Source organism: Camelus ferus, chromosome 17 (assembly GCF_009834535.1).
Source record: "Camelus ferus isolate YT-003-E chromosome 17, BCGSAC_Cfer_1.0, whole genome shotgun sequence".
In the NCBI taxonomy this organism is placed as follows: domain Eukaryota; kingdom Metazoa; phylum Chordata; class Mammalia; order Artiodactyla; family Camelidae; genus Camelus; species Camelus ferus.
In genome coordinates, this window is record NC_045712.1 from 2,986,098 (window position 1) to 3,006,042 (window position 19,945).

At 47.1% G+C, this 19,945-nt stretch overlaps 1 protein-coding gene across 1 annotated transcript in view; it reads left to right on the plus strand.

The window, feature by feature from the left end:
• The window catches only part of IL5RA (interleukin 5 receptor subunit alpha), a gene marked incomplete at its 5' end in the record, with an annotated part of 33,890 nt that extends 16,837 nt beyond the window's left edge, over nt 1-17,053 (plus strand). The window contains 3 exons of the mRNA XM_032459422.1: nt 11,253-11,349; nt 12,460-12,544; nt 15,853-17,053. Of these exons, the coding sequence (XP_032315313.1) occupies nt 11,253-11,349; nt 12,460-12,544; nt 15,853-15,939 (269 nt within the window). The remainder of the gene's footprint in view (nt 1-11,252; nt 11,350-12,459; nt 12,545-15,852) is intronic.
• Between the last annotated feature and the right edge of the window lie 2,892 nt (nt 17,054-19,945).

Sequence of the window (19,945 nt, forward strand, 5' to 3'; positions counted from 1 at the left end):
CCCAAATTATTGATATTTCTAAGTGGCTTCTCAACAATGCTGCACACGTAGTTTCAGAGGTTTTTTTTTTGTTGTTTTTTTTTTTTTTTTGATGCTGTCCAAGGACCTCAAACTAATATCAAGAGCAAGGCGGCAACCTTGGCTAAGGAGCCAGGTCTGGTGTTTTAGGGTTTGAGTTTTGAATTCTTGTCAGCGCTGACTGTAGAGAGCTGAGAATTTACAGGGAGAGGAAGAAGCAAGAGACCAGTCAGGGGATCTCGGCTCTCGCCGTGGCTCTGCCAACGCCCAGCTGTTGGAGATGGTACAAGGTTATATTTCATGGGCCAAGGAAGCAGAGTCCATGTAGACAGCTGTGTTGAGAAGGCGTCTCAGGTTCCATCTAGGTCATCAGAAGGCATGGTGCTCTCTTGTCACCAGAGCAAGGGACAGAGTGGTGATGAGTGTGCCAGGCTGTCCCCTGACCTTGTCGGTCACCTCTAATCTCTCCAAGTCTCAGTTTCCTCCCTTGGAAGTCACTCCCCACTCTGCCTGTCACGTTCTTTGACCCTCCAGGAGCCTCCCACAAAAGCGCTGGGAGGGAAATTGTGACCCGCAATGAGAGTTTATTTTAGGCTCCTTTTAAATGTATTACTCAGTCTCCACTTCAGAGCTCGCGGCCTGTATTATTTTCTGAATAACAGCCTCCTAGTTTGGAGCTGGGCTGGTTCTCATTCTCCCTCAGGTGTGCCTCTCCGCCATAACCCATGGCAAACCCCAGGTCATTCACTGACTGCCACCCTTGTCGTGAAGATGAGCTGATTAATACTACTGCTCATCTTATAAATCCATCCACTGTTTCTGGATCCACTCCCCTGCTGCGTTTAGGGTCATTAGTGAATTTAATCAGTGCAGCCACCTCTCCACTTCCACCAGGATGACTGATAAACACAGCGGGGAGTCCAGGCTCCTCTGGGACACTCCGCCTGGCTCTGCTATACCCCTTGAGGACGCAGCAATAATTATGCTCGGCTCGCAGCCCACCAGGCCGTGCTCCCGCTACACTCATTTCCTCCAGACAACCTTCCTCCTCTCCTGCCTTCTCTTACAAATGGCACCCTGGAGCCCTCCCCTCCCATCTTCCCACCAAGGCTCAACTCACATATCACCTCTTCCTTACATATTAAGCCCGCCTCCTTTATTGGAAGGAAATGGAGGCCCAGAGATATTAAATGATTCAGGGGTCATCAAACAGCCAACAAGTGGCCATTAATGGATAATTTTCCCAGACAGGTGACATAGGAGTCAATGAGCGAATTGGAACACATTCGATTTACTATTTAACCCATTATAGCCCAAGGTTATTGAATAAAGAAAGACACCATAAGAGTTAAGTTTTGATCAATGAACAGAGAGGCTGGAGGAGACAGAACTGCAGTCCAGCTTCGGTTGGCAGGGTCCCGGGACAGTCGAGAGGCACAAGGGATGGCAGTTTGGGGTACAGCCAGCAACTGTGGGCTCTTTGCCTGCCCTGAAACTCTGTGCTGGGATTTCCAGAGCATAGAATGCTTCTTTCTTTTTTCTTTTTCCCTCAAATGCAAGTAGCATTTTCATTTTATCAGTCCTTTTATCATTTTATCAACTGCCTTTCCTCAACTGGCTTCTCTGCCTTATCTTCAGAGCTAACTTCCCGATTTTCACAGCTTTGCCTTTTTAAACTTTCTTAACTTCCGGAATCTTCTGTTCCTTTGTTATCTCTGCTATCTCCTGTTTACCAGACCCTTGCATCTCCTGAGCGGTTCCTGGTCTTCACGAGGCTGTTTGTTTCTAAAGTCCATCATCCCCACCCTCCTCCCCTGCAGTTCAAACCTCATGCATAAAACAACCAATAACGAAACTAAAGCTTCCTATAGCCGTATCCTTCCCCTGGAAAAGGGTGGTATGTGAGTCTCTCAGGCGTGTCGCCGCTCAGGCTCAGTGGCTCTGAGTCCCGCTGATCAGGGGTGGGTCTCCCACACATCACAGGCGTTGCCCCCTAAACAAACAACTAGGTTTTGCCCTAACCTCACTGGAGGCTGTATCTGAAGGTCAGGATCTATTTGATGATGGAATCAGGTATCAATTAAAACGTATTTTCAAAAAGGATTGCATTAGGCCTGTCCTTTGTAGCCCTGACACCCAGGGGAGCAGGGGAAGGTTCACCGCAATTCTCAGATGGCCTGTCTGTGAGGCCAAGGTCAATACGGGTGCCAGCTGCCTTTCAGGGCATCTTCTACAAGACCTGTCACTCACAGGAAACCCTGGCTCTGTCTTTCTCACCGTGTGTGTGTGTGTGTGTGTGTGTGTGTGTGTGTGTCTGTGTGTGTCTGTGTGTGTGTGTCTGTGTGTGTGTCCATGTGTCTGTGTGTGCGTGTCTGTGCGCGCACACATGGAGGGCAGGGGGGACCCTTAGCATCACATCACGCAGCCTAGAATGCGCTGGGAGGGCTAACAATCAGGACTGGGGTGGAAGTAAGTTTCCCCCGGGGAAACTCCAGTGATTTTTCCCTCAGACTTGACCTTCATGGGCTGTGAATGAACGAGGAGCCCGGGTACACTGGCCCTGGAGCATCAGGCAGCAAAAGCTGGAGAGCGTGGCGACACCACCTTCAAGGCCCTCCGCCCCGCCTGCTGTGCTTTGCGCTCTGCTGGCTCTCACCTCACCCCAGCTCTGACTCCCCGCCTGTGCTTTTTTTTTTTTTTTTTTTTCTTTTCTGCCAGTCTGTGTTTGTAAATTCTCACACTGTGGTGAAACAGGGAGAAAGCCAGGAAGGAGCGAGACGAAGGGGAGGCCTTGGAGAGGGCTCAGATTCACTTTCCCTAGGTCTTCCAAATGACTTTCGCCAGTTCAAAAGCTTGTGTGAGCTAAGACGTGGCAGGCTTCTGGGTCAAGTGACAAAAACTGGGTTGAGGACTGACAAGTTGACTCACTAACATGAAAAACCCACTTGCCTGACCCGAGGGTGATAAACCTTGTGGTAATTCAGGGTTTTCTTTGCAAATGGGGGGGGATTTGGGGTTGGTCAATGTGGTGGTTGGTTTGGTCACCTGCTTCCTTTTCCCTGGGGCTCCTGTGGTTTCCAGGCTGGTAGCCCCATGCCCGGCAGCCCATCGCTCACTTGTTCCCAGCAGGAGGGCAGGACCACCTCACCCCAGTGGCCTAAAAGAGGGCGAGAGGGGAGCCTTCAGATTCTGCCCCTCAGTGTCAGGAGCAGGGAGTTCCCACTGTGCTTTCAGGCATGGCCGCTGGAGGTGTGGTACCCACCCCACCCTTCCCTGCATGACTTCTGTCCCGTGATGGGCTGGCCACAGGGGGGAGGAAGGGGGCCCTGCTGTTGTGGCGGGCACTGAGCTTGGCACGTTCCCCTGCACTATCTTGTCTATCTTTACAAACATAGCATTTTCCTAACTTATAGGGGAGAAAATGGATGCAGGGGGGTTAAGCAACCATCGTAAGGGAGAGAGCTACAAAGTGACAGACCGGACCTGGAACCCAGGCACAGGCCTGGATCCACGCCCTGCTCTTTCCGTGATGCCGCATCACCCCACGGGTCACGGCTGCAGCCAGGGAGACAGGCCGGAAGATGGCAGTGGGAGCTGGGGACAGTGAAAGGGTCACGACAGCCAGCTCAGGACCTGGTCAGCCTCCCTGCAGACCAAGCCCTGGGGACCTTTTCTTTGATCTCTTCAGGCTGCTCTACCTAAACACCCCTTCCCATTGCCCCCAGCGCTCATTTTAACGCAGCTCTCCTGGAGGGCTGGGTCCATCTGTGCCTTCTGCCCTTTCCTACCCACGAGGCTCCTGACTATTTGGTGTTTTCCTTCCCTCCAGGCCTGAGCTGACTCGGCCTTTTGAGGATTCTGAAAGGACTGGAATTTTAGTTTTGCTTTGACTTTTTAGGGAAATTATCTTGATGCCTTTTTACATCCGACTCCCTGTTTTTAATCATCATCACCATGATAATAACCAGTATTCACTGCACACCTAATAGGCACCAGCACCGTGCTGGGCACTTTCCAGGTATCAGCTTAGGCAGCTCGCACCCCCATTTCACAAAGCAGGTGATGGAAGGTGGAGAGGGCTCCTTGCTTAAGGTCAGCTCTCAACCAGGGTGACGGCGCATTACCCCTCGCTCCTAATGTCTACGTGAAGACTGCAGCCTCTGCAGCCAGCTTTCACACGCCTTAGCAGGTGGACAGAACAGCGGCCCCTGACAGGAAGAAAGTCCTGGGTCACCCTGGGCCCCAGCAGGCACACGGCTCTTGGTGCTGTGTGGGAAAGTCTGCAGAGGAGGAGAAACTGGCAAAGAAAAGTTCTCCATTCAGCCTCATCAAGTCTAGTCCCACTGGGGACGAGCACAGACTGAGAACGCAGCAGCGGTCCACCTGGGGCCCTGAGCTCGCACGGGCACGCACGCACCCCTGGGTCTCCATGCCTTTTCCATGTTTTGGTTCATTGAGCCCAGCCCCGTCCCGGGTGAACACAGTACAAGTTTTGCACATTCTGCTCTGGGCCCTGGACTATCTACATTTTGTCCTCTGAGGCTCCATTTGCTGCCTGCCCCCTGTCCTTTGGTCTCCCTAAATCAGGAGACGCCCACAATCCACCTGACAGCTGCTTCGGAAAGCTCACCCACCCAGAAGGCTTGCTTCTGACTCTGGTTTGCACGGTGAGCCTGTGACCTGGTTTCGTGTGTCCCTTCACAGATGACGCCACAGTCTCCCCCTCCAACGAGAATCACGAGGCAGGGAGTTTCACAGACTAACGCACTGACACGCTCTCCGGGACCCAGCCCTGGTGGCACCGTGGGAAGTCCTCCCAGCACCTGCTGCTTTTATGAGCACAGAGCAGGGCTGCTTCACTGGAAGAGTCCACCCAACTGACTCATTAGCACTTTTCCCTCGGAACCTATTGTTGAATCTGAAATCAGATTTAAAATCATTCTGGAAGCAACACAAGCCATCCCTGGCTGAACAGTTAAGGGTGGAACGGGCCTCCCAATCAAGCTGATCTTCTAAGAGTTACTACTGTGCCCTACATAGGCCACATGGTTTTAGGACGAGATGGGTTACAGCACCAGGGGAGAAGCAGTGTGACGAAGCTCTCAAGGCCGCCGGGGCAGAGCTGGGACTAAGCTGGGGCCAGGGCCTGGGTCTCTTTAACCACCATCCCATTCGCCCCACTCCCAGCCCTTCCCACCATGCACTCCCAGGTCACAGAGCAGGAGCACACTTTTCATTCCCTGGCTGATTGTCAAGGTCAAATGGCTGAGATGTCAGAAACTAAGGAAGCCAAGGGCACCAAAAAGCAGACAGTTGAGCTCCCAAATGCTGCAAGTTGTCAATAGCGGAAAAGCATCCAGAAGTGAGGTGCAGAGTCTGAAGGGCAGGCACTGTGACTTCCTTTTTCTAAAACTCATCTCTGCGTAGCTGAACAGCAGTGCCCATCACTTTCTTGAAAAGGAACATCTGTGGCTTCCATTTTCATGACAGAAAAGTCATTTTTGAATCGGAGAAAAGATTCAAGTTACCTGGAAATACTTGTTTTTAAGAAAATTTCCAAAGTCAGAGACCCCAGAATTTCAACTCAGGGGCCTCCCAAATTTCACAGTGTGAAATTTCACCATTTTGATCAAAGGACACATACCGTCAGCGTGAAATGTTCGCTGTTCTACCTTCAATAAAATCAGAGCAGATGCTGTCTTTATTTTTACTTTTTTTAAATTGAAGTATGGTTGATTTACATGCTGTCTTCAATTCATTTATTTACATAACTGACTCTCATCTTCTTTTTTGCATTAGTAATAACTGAACGGTAGATAATCCCCAAGCAATTTCCATTTGGAAGCAAATATGTGAAAGCTTTTTCCTGCACTAAATTTACCTGCTAGCTTATGCTCCCTTTGCCAGTAGAGCTGACCTCAGCTCCGTTCTCTGGGGGTTCGTTTTGTCCTCAGGGAGCGGCAGGGGAGTGGTTGTACAGCAAGGTGGGGCACTGCAGAAGCCAAGCCATAGAAATGAGTCACGGGCCACCTCCCCCTAGGCAGTGACCTCGACTTCGCTTCCCACCTAGTACCGTGCGTACACGAATAACTTCTTTTTGATTGAATAAAATGAAATCAGTTGCCTCTATACATTTTGCTAATTCAGTGAGAACACTCACTTGTCCACGTGAGCGCATAAGTGAACAACCAGCGAGTGGTTTAACTGAAAAGATTTTTGAAACCATGCTCAGAAGTCAACGGCACTATTATCAGGACACAGCCGCCTGGGTGGGTGGGGGGGTGGGTTGCACAATTTGAGACACTAACGGGACCAAGTGTATGACCCTGATAATATTCACAACACTGCTGATTTTTTTCTGCAGGACCCAAACTTCACCTGTTTAACCTTGTTGTAAACATGAAAACTTTTTTCTGCTGACATAGCCTTTGCTAAATTCATATGCCGTGTCTATGAGTCTCCAGTTTCCCAATGTACCTATTAGGGTCCTTGCATAACGGGTCAGAGTGTGGATGGTGAGTTTCAGAGATGGGGCAACGAAGCAGGCAGAATCCCCTGTTCAGGATGTCAGACTGGGAAATAAAGCAAGACGGTATTTGACCAGGATTAGTTCATTCCAGTTGCTCTTTATGTTAGCTATGAGCAAGTGTGGTAAAAACTAGGTTTAACAGGATACTCAGATACTCTGGGGAACTGAATACTAACCCTGGAACCAGTGTGTGTGTGTGGCATTTGGGAAGATAAAAGGTTTCTATCTCTGAGGATCTGTTTTTCATCATTTTGGCTACTGCTCATTTGTAAATAGATGCCATGGTCACAGGTTCTAAATAGAGGGATTCAGTCCTGAATAGGCAACGTTAGGGGGAGTGGTAGCTTGCAAGGCAGGCAACTTTTGCTGGGGACACAGCCTGCAAACCTAGCCACGTGCAACGGTGAGGACACAAAAACACAGCGGGGCTTCCCTGCAGGAAAGTGGTATCTAGCTGGGAAGAGGACACTCAGGAGTGTTTGATGAGAGAGAAACATTTAGAATGTGTTCTGTGAAGCATGCAGCATGTCCTTGGCTTGGGGGTGGTGGGTGGCGGGACGGGATCCCCCCACCCTGGTTAGGAGCACGACTGCTCAGCAAGTCCTGGGCTTCCCTCCCAGCCCCCCAATCCCAGAGCCACGTGTCCTGAGCTGACCCGCTCTGCCCTCCCCGCCACAGTCCCTCCATCCGTGAGGTGGGGATGGCAGTGCCCACCTGGGAGTGCTGCTGTGAGCAGTACACATGTTGAGCACTTTGCATCTCATCTGGGACCTAGAAAGTGAATGTATTAAGAGATGTATAGAAAATGTATAGAAAATACGCTATTTGTTTCTGCCAGCTACTGATGACTTTTATTTTTATTTTTTGTTTTTTACTACAACTTTCAAACTTTCACCCATGAAAATATACTAAGATCAGTTTTGTTAGAGGTAAGTACACATGAAATGGCAATGCCCTGATTGGGTCAGCGGTACTAGAAAATGTGCTGGATTGAGAGGGTTCTTAAAGGTCGTATTTCAACTCCCTTATTTTCACAGATGAGGAAACTGAGGCCCAGAATGGCCACCTTCACAATAAGCTGGGAATAGAACTCAGGTTTCCAGACTAGGCAAGTATGGGCTTGTGAGACAAAAGCTTGTCTCTCTTACTTTTGTGGCTGGCGGTGCCGTCATGGTGGAAACCGAGCAGATGAGGAGAGGAGGCAGGGGCTACAGGGAATGGGAAGAATTGCAGTGACTTTCAAGGATTCCAGTTTGGGAACTGGGAAGAGTGGAGACCAAGATGGGGACGTTAGTGAGAAGGAGTTCTGATGTGAAAATGGGTGTGAGTTTGGTTCTGAGTGTTGTCAGCTGTGACACATCCCAGTGGGTTTCACACAGGGCAGCCTCAGGTCTAGACGTGGAGCTGCATGTCAGGGCTGCCCAGGAATAAAGACACGAGACAGGTTTCCATGGAATTAAAACACAGAGCTGTGCTCAAACTTTTCAAAGCTGAGAACAGACTGGAGTAGAAAATAACAAAGGGTTAAGGCTGAGCTGGAGTCAGTTGAAATTAAAAAGGAAAGAAGGAAATGATATCGAAGAAAAAGAACATTTGGGTAAAAGAGCCAAAGGCTTGGTCTCTTCAGGTGGGTGCAACCACCAAGTCTGAAATTTAGGAGGGAGATCAGGAAAAGTAAAGTTGGAAAAAGGAACTGACAGTCCCCTGGATTCAACTAGAAGGAAGCCACCAGTGATTTTAAGTGATTTCTGGGAAGAAGACATGAAGCAGCCTGAATCCCTTATTCAAGAAATTAGGCTGAGAAATAAAGTAAGAAGGTATTTGATGATAGTTGTGAGAGATGGCAGAGCAAAGTAATGGCTTATTCAAGATAAAGGACTCTACGAATATTTGAAAGCAGAAGGGAAGAGATGAAGGAGGAGAGATTAAAGCTTTTGGGGAGGTAAAAGATAAATCCCAAGTAAGAGTTCTCAGGGGGTTAAAAAAAAAAAAGGAAAAAGGAAAAAGCAAGAGATCAAGGCAACATTGGAATCACTAGCATGAAATCCTCAAGACATCGCTCTCTCTTGATACCTTGAAAGATTTGAGTTTTAAGTATTTTGGGGTCTGAGGAAGTCTTAAGATATTTACAAGGACTTGAAAATTCCACCTCTCATTTTGTAAAAGAAACCATTAATGGCAAACTGGGGATTGGGACCTGCTTCTCCCCAAGCAGTGTGGACACCTCACCTCTGCATTTAGAGCCGCTGTCACTAAATCACTCGTGCCTTTACTTATTAGTGGCTTCCTCCCTCAGCAGCAGGAAGGGAGGGCTCACATGGGTTGGTTTAACCCCGTCCCCCAGCAACGTGTATAGTCCCCACACATAATGGAAGCCCAATAAGTATTGGTTACGTGGGTGAATAAAGGAATGAATAAGCACAAAAAGGACACCTGGATTCGGGAAGGTAACTTGAGATTTGTATTCTTCTCTAAAAGTGAATCAGGCAGTTTAGCAAGCGTATTACTTCTTTAAACACCATTCGGTAAATGACCCTGGGTTTTTCCTGAATGCATTTCCAGTATCTTAAATTAAAAAAAAAAAAAACCACACACCCTCCAAAGCTATCATCTAAGCCTACAGAAGATCCGTCCATGAGTGTCGATTAGAAGCCAATTTACGTAGCGAGTTGGGTGGCATGTTGTACATTTATGATTTCTGTACTGACTCACGGTACAGTTAGCTGTGACTTTCCTATCTGTGAAATGGGGTTATTGGTAAGAGGTGTTTTGAGGATACTTAAGATTGTAAAGGACCCGCAACAAAGTCTGATACCTTTGTGGTTAACTACAAGAATTACTCCATACTTTACTTTCTAAGTTTGTAAAGTATTTTGATTGTAGTGCAATTACGTTACTAAGTAGGCTTACGTTTTTGTAGCTTTTCCATCTAAAAACCTTTTTATTCACCAGAAGCTGATAAGCTCCAAGATCCAGGTGGTGTATCATCTAGAATGTGCTCCATAAATATCTGCTGATTGATTAAATAATGCTTTAAGATTAAAACTGACCTCACTCAGGAATATACAACGGAGAAAAGACAGTCTCTTCAGCAAGTCGTGTTGGGAAAACTGGACAGCAGAATGTAAATCAATGAAGTTGAACACTCCCTTCCACCATATACAGAAATAAACTCAAATGGCTTAAAAATTTAAATATAAGACAAGACACGATAAACCTCCTAGAATAAACATAGGCAAAACAGTCTCTGACATAAATCTTAGCAACATTCTCCTAGGACATTCTACCTAGGAAACAGAAACAAAGCAAAAATAAACAAATGGGATCTAATTAAACTTGTAAGCTTTTGAACAGCAAAGGAAACCATAAGTAAAACAAAACGACAACCTACAGAATGGGACAAAATATTTGCAAATGATGTGATTGACAAAGGCTTAATTTCCAGAATATATAAACAGCTCATACAACTTAACAACATAAAAACAAACAGCACAATCTAAAAATGGGCAGAAGACCTAAACAAGCAGTTCTCTAATGAAGACATACAAATGGCCAATAAGCACATGAAAAAATGCTCAATATTGCTAATTATCAGAGAAATGCAAATCAAAACTACAATGAGGTATCACCTCACACCAATCAGAATGGCCAACATTCACAAGTCCACAATCAATGCTGGAGAGGGTGTGAAGAAAAGGGAACCCTCCTACATTGCTGGTGGGAATGTAGTTTGGTAAAGCTGTTATGGAAACAGTATGCAGAATCCTTAAAAAAACTAAAAATAGACTTACCATATGATCCAGCAACACCACTCCTGGGCATATATCCAGAGGGAACTCTAATTTAAAAAGATACACGTCCCCTAATGTTCCTAGGAGCATTATATACAACAGCTCAGACATGGAAGCAACCTAAATGTCCACTGACAGATGACTGGATAAAGCAGCTGTGGTGTATTTATATAATGGAATACTCCTCAGCCATAAAAAGGAATAAAACAATGCCATTTGCAGCAACATGGGTGGATCTGGAGATCGTCATTCTAAGTGAAGTAAGCCAGAAAGAGAAAGAAAAATACCATATGATATCACTCATATGTGGAATCTAAAAAAAAAAAAAAAAGAAAGAAAAAAGAGGACATAAGGAAGTCATCTACAAAACAAACAGACTCACAGACATAGTGAACAACCTCATGGTTACTGGGGGAAAGGAGGTAGGAAGGGGTGAATTTGGGAGTTTGAGATTTGCAAATCTTAGCCACTATATATAAAAATACATTAAAAATAAATTTCTTCTGTATAGCACAGAGAACTACATTCAATATCTTGTGATAACATCTAATGAAAAAGAATATGAAGACAAATGGGGAAAAAAATGACAAGGACATTATGTTGTACACCAGAAACTGACACATTGTAACTGACCATACTTCAATAAAAAATTAAAAAGTGGCCTCACTGCCATTACTTCATTTCACCCTCATATCAACTTTGTGAGATGGGTATTACCCCCTCTCCTGTGACTTTACAGGTGGCAAACCTGAGACTCGGGAAAGTTAAGCTACTTGCCCAGCATCACCCAGCGCTACAAGGCCAACCCAAGCTTTCTGACGCCCTAATGTGGTCATTTCTCTTATCTACTACTGATTCTAGCTCTGCTTTCTTTCTTTTTTCTTTTCTTCTTTTTTTTTTTTTTTTTCCATCAGGAAATGATGAGAAGCAGCCCTGGACAGAATGGTTCCCTGTTGTGCTTATGGCAGTCATCTGCTTCCTCTTGTTAATGCTCTCCCTCATCTGCAGAATGTAGGTATTCTTTCTATTTGGGTGATTCCTTTGGGGTCTGAATATTGAATGTTTGCATTCTTGCCATGCACCCGCTAGACGGAAGGTTCTTGTCATCTGGTGGAATTTATAGCATTTCATGTCTTCCTGCAAAGCCTTTCCAAGACGAGTGTGGATCGAGTCAAAAACTGGGAAACACCAGTAGGTGATTTACAGAAACTGGACAGAGCCCAGCATAGCCTTCTGCCATTAGCTGCACGCTTCTTGAATTTGCCGGCAGTCTATTAATTTCTGTGGTTTTTGTATTCATGGTTATTTTTGATGCCTTGACTGCCTTGGTCACCTTTCTTGTGTCACCAAGGCATCCTTTTTATTTCCCAGATAAAGGAAGGCAGCCCCCTGGACACTGAACTCACTACAGCACCTCCCATGTTCTGATCCCCAATTATGAGGTCCCAAGTCCCACCCTGGCCCTTCAGTCACCCTGAGTGGCTGAGTGTTTCCAGGTCAGAAGCAGATTCTAGACGTGTCAGGCAGATTTGGAGACCAATCCTAGAACCTGCAAGTGGCCCCATAAGAACTTCTCATCTATTTTGGCATCTGGTGAGGCCAAGAGCCACTTAGGGGGCTTCAGAACATGGTCTGTCTTCTCTCTTTCATAATTTAGAAAATGACTTTAATTTTAAACAGCTTCACTATTATAAATGTTGTATCAGATGGCATCTGTAGGCTGGGGGGTGGCAGTTCAAAGGAGAGGAAACAGGAAGTGAACCCTGAGAGCCAGCACGTTGTGGGAGGGGCTGCACACCAGCCTCGGAGGTCACAGTGGAGGACCACACACTTGACCTCCGTCACTTGTTTTCAGCAGTCAGACCTGTAACATGCACCAACGTGAAGCAAGTACTGTTACGTCTTTCTTGGCTGGATCAGAAGTCACATCAGAGCCTTGCAGGACCCCCGAGGTCTTCAACGATCATTTCAATGTAGACGTTTGGAAGTCTTAGTCAATAAAGATCTTCCATTTACAAAACAGCAGATGCTGGGATTAATAAGTCAATTTTTAGAGCAGCTATTTAAGGACAAGAAAGGATGTTCTTGCTCACCTGTTTCCTGCCTTTACTCTGTTTACAGATGCCACTTATGGACCAAGTTGTTTCCACCCGTTCCGGCGCCAAAGAGCAATATTAAAGATTTCTTTGTAACCATCAACTATGAGGTAATATTGAAGGTTCTTAGGTATGTGGTATCTGCTCAGGGTTGGGTCCTCAGGGATCTGTCACTGCGTTACTCATTTTCTGTATTACCAGGCAGGTTCTTTTCCCGAGAGGCCAGATGCCTTTGCTTTAGTCATTCTGCTCTTTGGCTGTTTCGTTAATGTACGTTCACTACAGTCCTTGAAGATCGCACAGGTCCTACTCAGCTGTGACGTGAATTTTTATTTTCTATCAGCTATCCCTTCCCTGACCTTGGGCAACTCCTTCAACCCCATAAGCCCTGACTTCCTTTTCTGTATAGTAAGGGGCACAGATGAGATGGTCCAGTGTCCTGTTTAGCTCTGATGTTTTAAGAATCCATGATTCTGCCCACAATCAATAGTTTTTCAGAGCATTTTTTCCTAGTTCCTTAGTATAAAGAACCATAGAAAAGGCAAATGACCCCCCCCCCCCAAATACGCCTTCTTAGGCCCTATCAACCACCCAGAGCACCAAGGCATAACTGAACCCTTAGTTACATATGGCTGTGCACTCACTCCAGCATCGTGGGGTGGAAGAAATCATCCTTTCCCCAGTGGGCTGTCTGGCCATCTTTGTTACAAATGAGTTGTGCATGTATACATGTGTGTTTCTGGACCATTTGGTTTCATTGATCCACTTGTCTAAGTTTATGCCAATACAACACTGTGTTGACGACTGGCTTTATTGTAAACCTAGAGGTCAAAGGCTTCCAAACCTAATTTTTTTTTTCCAAAGTTGTTTTGGTTATTCTAGTTTTTTTTTTTTTTTAATTTCCATATAACTTTTAAAGCCAGTTTCTACCAGAAAAGCTGCTACAATTCTGACTGGGATTGTACTGTATTATAGGTGAGTTTGGGGACTCACCTATAATATTACTAAAGGGACAAAGGGTTTATCAGGCTGGCATTGCAGTGTGACAATGGCCAGAGGTGACACGCAAATGACCCACCGTGGCTCCGGCCAATACAACTTTATTTATAGAAACAGGCAACAATCCAAATTCAGCCTATAGGCTGTGGTTTACACACCCTTATCAGGTAATTTTCTTAACAAATTTAGTTTTCTCTCTGATAAAGTGACTCATGATTGGACAGCTCAACTGGTGACTCATTGTAGGGAAGTTTGATCAAACACTCACCAAAACAGATCATTTCAATAAGCGGTGACCTTTCTTTAGAGTCTGCAGTTTGGGTGTTTGGAATGATTTAGGCAATGATAGTTACTAACCTAGTGAAGCAGAGAACTGAGGCTGGCCAAAAAAAAAAAAAAAAAATCATCTTGCCCTTACTTGCAGCCTTCTGGCCTCCTTTATCAGGGGAACAGGGCATACTCTGTTGTCCCACAGCTTTTCTGGAAGGAGAGTGGGCCCCACCATGAAACTTACTTCAGTTCATCTGAATTCGTGCTGTCCCTCCCTCCTGGCTCTGGCCCACTCCTCCCTGAGAAACCACATGTGGTTTAAGCAGCAGACTGAAGTCACTTGCCCTGGCCTCTTCACGGAACATTTTAATGCTGGCATCTCATTTCCCTACACAGCCCCCAAAGGTTTCCTTGACTCTTCTGAGGTTGACAAAAGAAACTGGCTTAACAGCTTACTGTATAAGCTTACGGTGTGTGTTGTCCATTAAAATCAAGTCCCGTCTGCAAAATAACAACTTGGGGTAGACAGCCCGGTCTCAGAATAAGCAAAGGATTAATGTCAGAGCCCACTGCTGCCGAGCTTCTCCGGACAAGCCACTCTCTTCTCACACTGTAGTGTGGTGGGTAAAAACAGATGAGTGGGGGGGGGAGAGGGAGAGAGAGGGGAGAGAGAGGGAGAGAGAGGGAGAGAGAGAGAGAGGGAGAGAGAGGGAGAGAGAGGGAGAGAGAGGGAGAGAGAGGAGAGAGAGGAGAGAGAGGGGAGAGGAGAGAGAGGAGAGAGGGAGGGGGGGGAGAGGGGGAGAGAGAGAGAGAGAGGGAGGGGGGTGGGGGATGGAAGGCCAGGGCAGGGCAGGGGCGAGTGGGTAGAACTGTGAAAAAGAAGTATCAGCTCTTGCTGTCAATTTCACCGCCTGCGTTCTCCACCTGGGAGAGCACGTGACTCAGCGCAGAGCCGACCGCAGCTGGGCCCCAGGCGGCAGTGCCCAAGCTCCAGGCCCGAAGGCAGAACCTGCCCAACCCGCTTACGGGGCTTCTGCGCAAGGGCGACGAGGGGGCCCCTTAGTCCTGTCGGCAGAGACGTTTGGCTGACCCCGGGATGCCTTTGGCTGGTGGGAAAGGGAACCCTGTACTTTAAATCACCGCTTGCACCTCTGAGCTTGATGCTGGTACCCAGAGTCCTGGGATCTGGAGAGCTGCCATCCCAGAGCTGCTGTTAAACAAGTTTTTGCTTGTCCAGGTTCGAGTCAGACGTTGTTTTGTAACATTCAAGAGACAGGTACTGCGGGGGGGGGGGGGGGGGTAGAGGACGGGGATGAGCTGGTTTAGCAGTAAAAAAGGCTTACTTAAAAAACTTATTCTGAGCTTTCAATTTGTTAGAGACTGATTTCCAAGCATTCTTTGCTTCTACAATGTAACCAGAGAAGGTTCCTTCCAAAATCAGGCAGACCACGAGCTGTGTAAAGCACATAGGCAGAGACCACTGCTGTCGTGTCCCTCACGGAGTATTCAGCGCCTAAGTGTCCAGTAGGTACGAAAGTGTGCTGAATGAGTAACGGAGGGCGAGGAATATGATCTCTTACAGGAGGTATTTTTCTGTCATGGATTTTGTAATTAATATCAGCATTATTTACAATAGCCCAAATTGGACATAAACTCAAATTTAAGGGAAGGTTATAATAAACTATGGATGGAATATGCTGGATGCAGGCAAAGAACAGACAGTCGCAGGCATCCCTTGCTCCCTGCAGGGAGAATGGCTCTAGAAGACCCTGTGGATTCCAAAATCCGCAGACGCTCTGGTCCCATAGACAAAAGGGAGAAGAAGCCCGTGGATACAGAGAGCCGAATGCCTATGATTTAAAATACTATGTGAGGTTACCCAGAAAGAAATCAGTTTATAAGGCTCTTAATCCATTCGGCTTCATAAAACTGTAAAGATAACCTTCTCCCTAGGAAAAAGGGCTGGAGAGAAACAGTGGGCTGTGTGCGCAGGTGTATTTCTGGGTCTTCTTCTTCCTTTCCCATGTTTTCTTCAGTGGACGTTTACTATTTTTTATAAGCAAAATTGATTTAAAACCAATGGTAAAGAAATTCAAAGAATCCGAAAGTTCCCTAAAAGACATCTAAGGAAGGATGCTTTGTTTTGCAGAAAAGTGGTTCTGGTGAAACGGACATTGAAGTTGTAAGTTACGTGGAAGAGCCTGGATTTGAGACCCTGGAAGACTCCGTGTTTTGATCATCCCTGGAGGATTCTGAGAAGAAACTCACGCTCCTGTGCCTCAGGGATGAGAAGAGTGGGAATGGCTGTTTTCAGATGGACAGGAATTTGGAGTTTACTGAACACTCAATTTAGCTGCAAGGCAACGCATCCAGACAAATCCTCTAAAGGCGTGGGGGCCTCCTCAAAATCTCCAGGCCTTCATAGGGTGACTGATTAACCCGACCATTCTGCCCTGTCTTTTCCCAGTACAGGGTAGCACCTGGTCACCTGCCAGCCTTTGTGACCTGCATTACTTACCTCAACCTTTTTTGTGCTAGAGACAGTTATTAAGGCTAATGTCAACTGTGTTTACTTCTGGGAGTGCCAGTTTGTTTAAGCTGCTAGTGGTAACTAACAATCAGCTAAACTCTCAGGAAGAAAGCATTTTGTACCACCCTGGAGTCAGTCATGAACTTGGATTCAAGAATGTCTTTCCTACAGCAAGCAGGAACCATGGTGGTTTTTTTTTTTTTTGGTTTTTTTTTCTGAGTTCTACAATACTTTTCCTTTCAAGTTGTGTATGTTTGTGTGTGAGAAAGAGAGAGAATCTCAAGGTCCATGGGCATGATCCAGGTAGCATCATTTGAGGCAAACTCACTTAAAAACATAAAAAGCTAAGATATCACTCCATACCAAACAAGAGGACAGGATTTTGAAGATTATGTTCTCGAAGGCAGCCCTGATATTCCAGGAAGCAGGAAGCTCAGGACAGGCAAAGGAGGTCACAGTGCTCAGAACCCCCTCCACCGCGGCGCACGCTTTACACACTTTCCACAGCTGCTTTCGTCAGTTTCATCCAAGAAAGGCACACGCTGACTACCAAATAATTCCAGGGGTTGTTTTCCCAATAACCATCCACAACTAGCAGGGATTTGGGCCCAAGACAGTAGGTTTGACAGCTCTGAGTTACTGCCTATTTCCAAATGTTACGGAATGAATGTGCCCCCCACACCCGCCCCCACTCATATATTGAAACTCTATCCTGTAATGTGATGGTGTTAGATGGTAGGACCTTTGGGAGGGGATTATGTGATGTGGGTGGAGCCCTCATGAATGGGATCAGTGCTCTTAAAAAGGGACCTCAAAGAGTTTTTCCCCAACCGCAAACCAGGAAGAGAGCTCTCACCAAAACCCAAGCACGCACAATGGCCCTCTGGTCTGGGACTTCCAGCCTCCAGACTGTGAGAAATAAATTTCTGCTGTCTATAAACCACCCAGACCATGGCACTTTGTTATAGCAGCCTGAGCTAAGATTCCGAGTGTCAGGAGCTGCACCGGATCCTTCGCACATGCTATCTCTAATCCTCAGAAGCCCACATCATATTACTGCCCCCATTTCCCAGACGCAATCACTGAGCGGGTGTTAGATAGGAAGTGACATGGTAGGCGGATGAATACAGGCTCAAGTGACCCCAGTCGTGGGGCGGTGGGTGAGAAAATAAGCTGAAGCGGGCTCAGGGGTGGGACCGGGAGGGCGTGGCCCAGGGAGGGGCTGAAAATATTAGCAAAACGTTGATGAGCAGCTGACCCACACTCTGTGTGAATGCTGTTCAAGAGCCCGTCTTTTTAGCAGATACTCCAAGGTTAGGCATTCGCACACTTGAGAGTGCATCAGAGTCACCTGGAGGGGTCCTTAATGCAGATCCGTTTCCCACGGAGGAGGTCTGGGCGGGGTCTGCAAATCTGCAGTCTAACAGGTGACGCTGATGCTGGTTTCCCCATCACACTTTGAGAACACCTGCCCTGGGGGATTCCAATGAGTACCACAGAAAACCAATTGTTTTAAGGACTAAGTGATGAAAAAGTCCTAAAAACAACAAAATAACAAATACTACCCCCTTTTTGGCTTATTGCTCCGTGTCTGATCTCTTTCAAACGGAGGCCCGGAAACCTAGGACTTTGGAAACTGCCTCTGCCCAGGACACAGGACCAGAAGTGAGTTGCCCTCAGCGTGGCCAGTTCATCTCTGTTCAGTGTGGTGCTGGCTGCAGGGATGCCTCCCTCGACCTACACAGGCAGCCGTCGCCTGGTCCTCCTCCTGACTAACAGAGTACATGTGTCAGGAGTGACCCAAAGTAGCCCGTGTGTCTTCCTAGTGGTGTGACCTTCCTTTTTCACCTCTCAATCTTTGGGAAGCCACATCCCACATGTTTTCCTTCAGGAAGCCCAGAGAAGCAGACCCTGCCTCAGCGGTCTCATTCTGGGCCTCACCCCCTCTCTGGGAGCCCCTGGAGAATGCACCACCCCTTGTTTGGCTGTCCCCCACTGGCCTGTGAACTCCAGGAGGTTGGGGCTCATGTGAAGTGCCTTTCTTACCTGCAGTGTCTAGGACAGTGCCTGATTCTTAGAAGGCATCCATGCTTATTGGACCCTCTGAAACCCTCTTTCAGCCCTGAGGCAGCTCTCCACATATAGGTGAAACTAAATTATATTTGGTGGAGCTCATGAAGGTCTAAAATAAGACCACAGAGAGGAAGACGGCGTCTAATGAGAACACGATTGGAAATAACCAGGACATGCACATATGCCTGACCACTGGGCTGGGGCTGCTGGGGTCTGTTTTTGAAGATACGGCTACATTATGAGGTATAAATCGCTATGTAAAAGGCCTGAGGCTTTGAGTGGCAAGTCCTGTTTCCACCACCAGATCACAGCAAATCTGAGTATATGAACATTAATACCCTTGTCGGCGGGTTGATTAGACGCTGGCCCCCACTTCTTCCCAGCTCCCACTGGGACAGGGGTGAGAGCCACCTTCCTCCTAAGAGCCCGCACAGTCACAGGCTCAGAACAGACTATGGTTCTGCAAGACAGCCTTTCCAGGAAGGATTTCAACCCCATCTCCTCCTTTGGCAGGTGGGATGCTCCCAGGGCAGCGGAGGGGGGGAGCTGGGGAGCCCCGAGGGTGTAGTGTAGCTTGCTGGCAGCTCAGCCACCTGAGCCTCATTGAGATGCCTGGAGGCCCCGAGCTATTTGTGCAGCCTGGGGAGGAACTAACTCCGTGTGGGCAGAGAACATCTTGATGAACAATCCCAGCGTTTTCGTGGGGAGGCTAGTATGTGTCAGGCCCATCTGTTAGTGGAATTAATAAACCTTAGGTGCTAATTTGTTGAAGAAAAAGTAGGTATAAGGAAGCGAGAACAGAGAACCAAAAACAATCGGTTGGCACGAGTCAGGGTGAAAAAACTAATTAGAATAGGACTCAGTGGAGCCAGACCATCTCCGTGACGACGACCATATAGCTACCCTTGTTTGCATGTCCTACAAATTTTGGAAAACCATTCTCTTTTTTAGAATTAAAGACAATCTTATTTTCCGCCCACCAGTATCCCTCTGTCTTAGGTAATAGATGTGAATGCAAATACAGTTCAGGACGACAGTTTTCATTTTCCCCCTCAACCGCCTCACTCTTTGTCCCCAGTACTGTCTTCGCCCTCTTTCGGCTTAGGACTGCTGAGGTAGCCTCTCAACGTCCGGCTCTGAGGTATTACCTTTCTTTGAGGCATCTCTGTAGAATGCATATCTGCTGATATTGCCCCCGTCCGAAACCTTTAAATAACTCCATCCCCTTCAAGTTAGAGCTCCTTTTAAAACAACGTCCCCTCTGACAACGTTCCAGTAGCTCCCCAGCCACGTCCCCCAGAAGCACCCCTTCCATCCTGGGCACCATGTTCCCAACTCCCTCCACGGCTCCCTCCACTCAAGCTTCCTCTGCTGGAAAAGCCTTTTCCATCTTTTTTCCTCCCTCTTGTCAATGCTTGATCCCCTAAGCTCGGCTCTTTGGCACGAGGAAGTCTCCGTCTATCTTCCCCCAGGTACCTTCTGCTGCATCCTGTTTTATCACCTATTATTATATTATTTAAACATTCTCTGTCCCATTTAGAGGGGAAACACGCCGAAGTCCAGAACGGGGTTCTGTTTATCTTTGTGTCCTTAACTGAGTCAGAACTGGTTGAACGCAGACAATGAAAAAGAGTTCCTT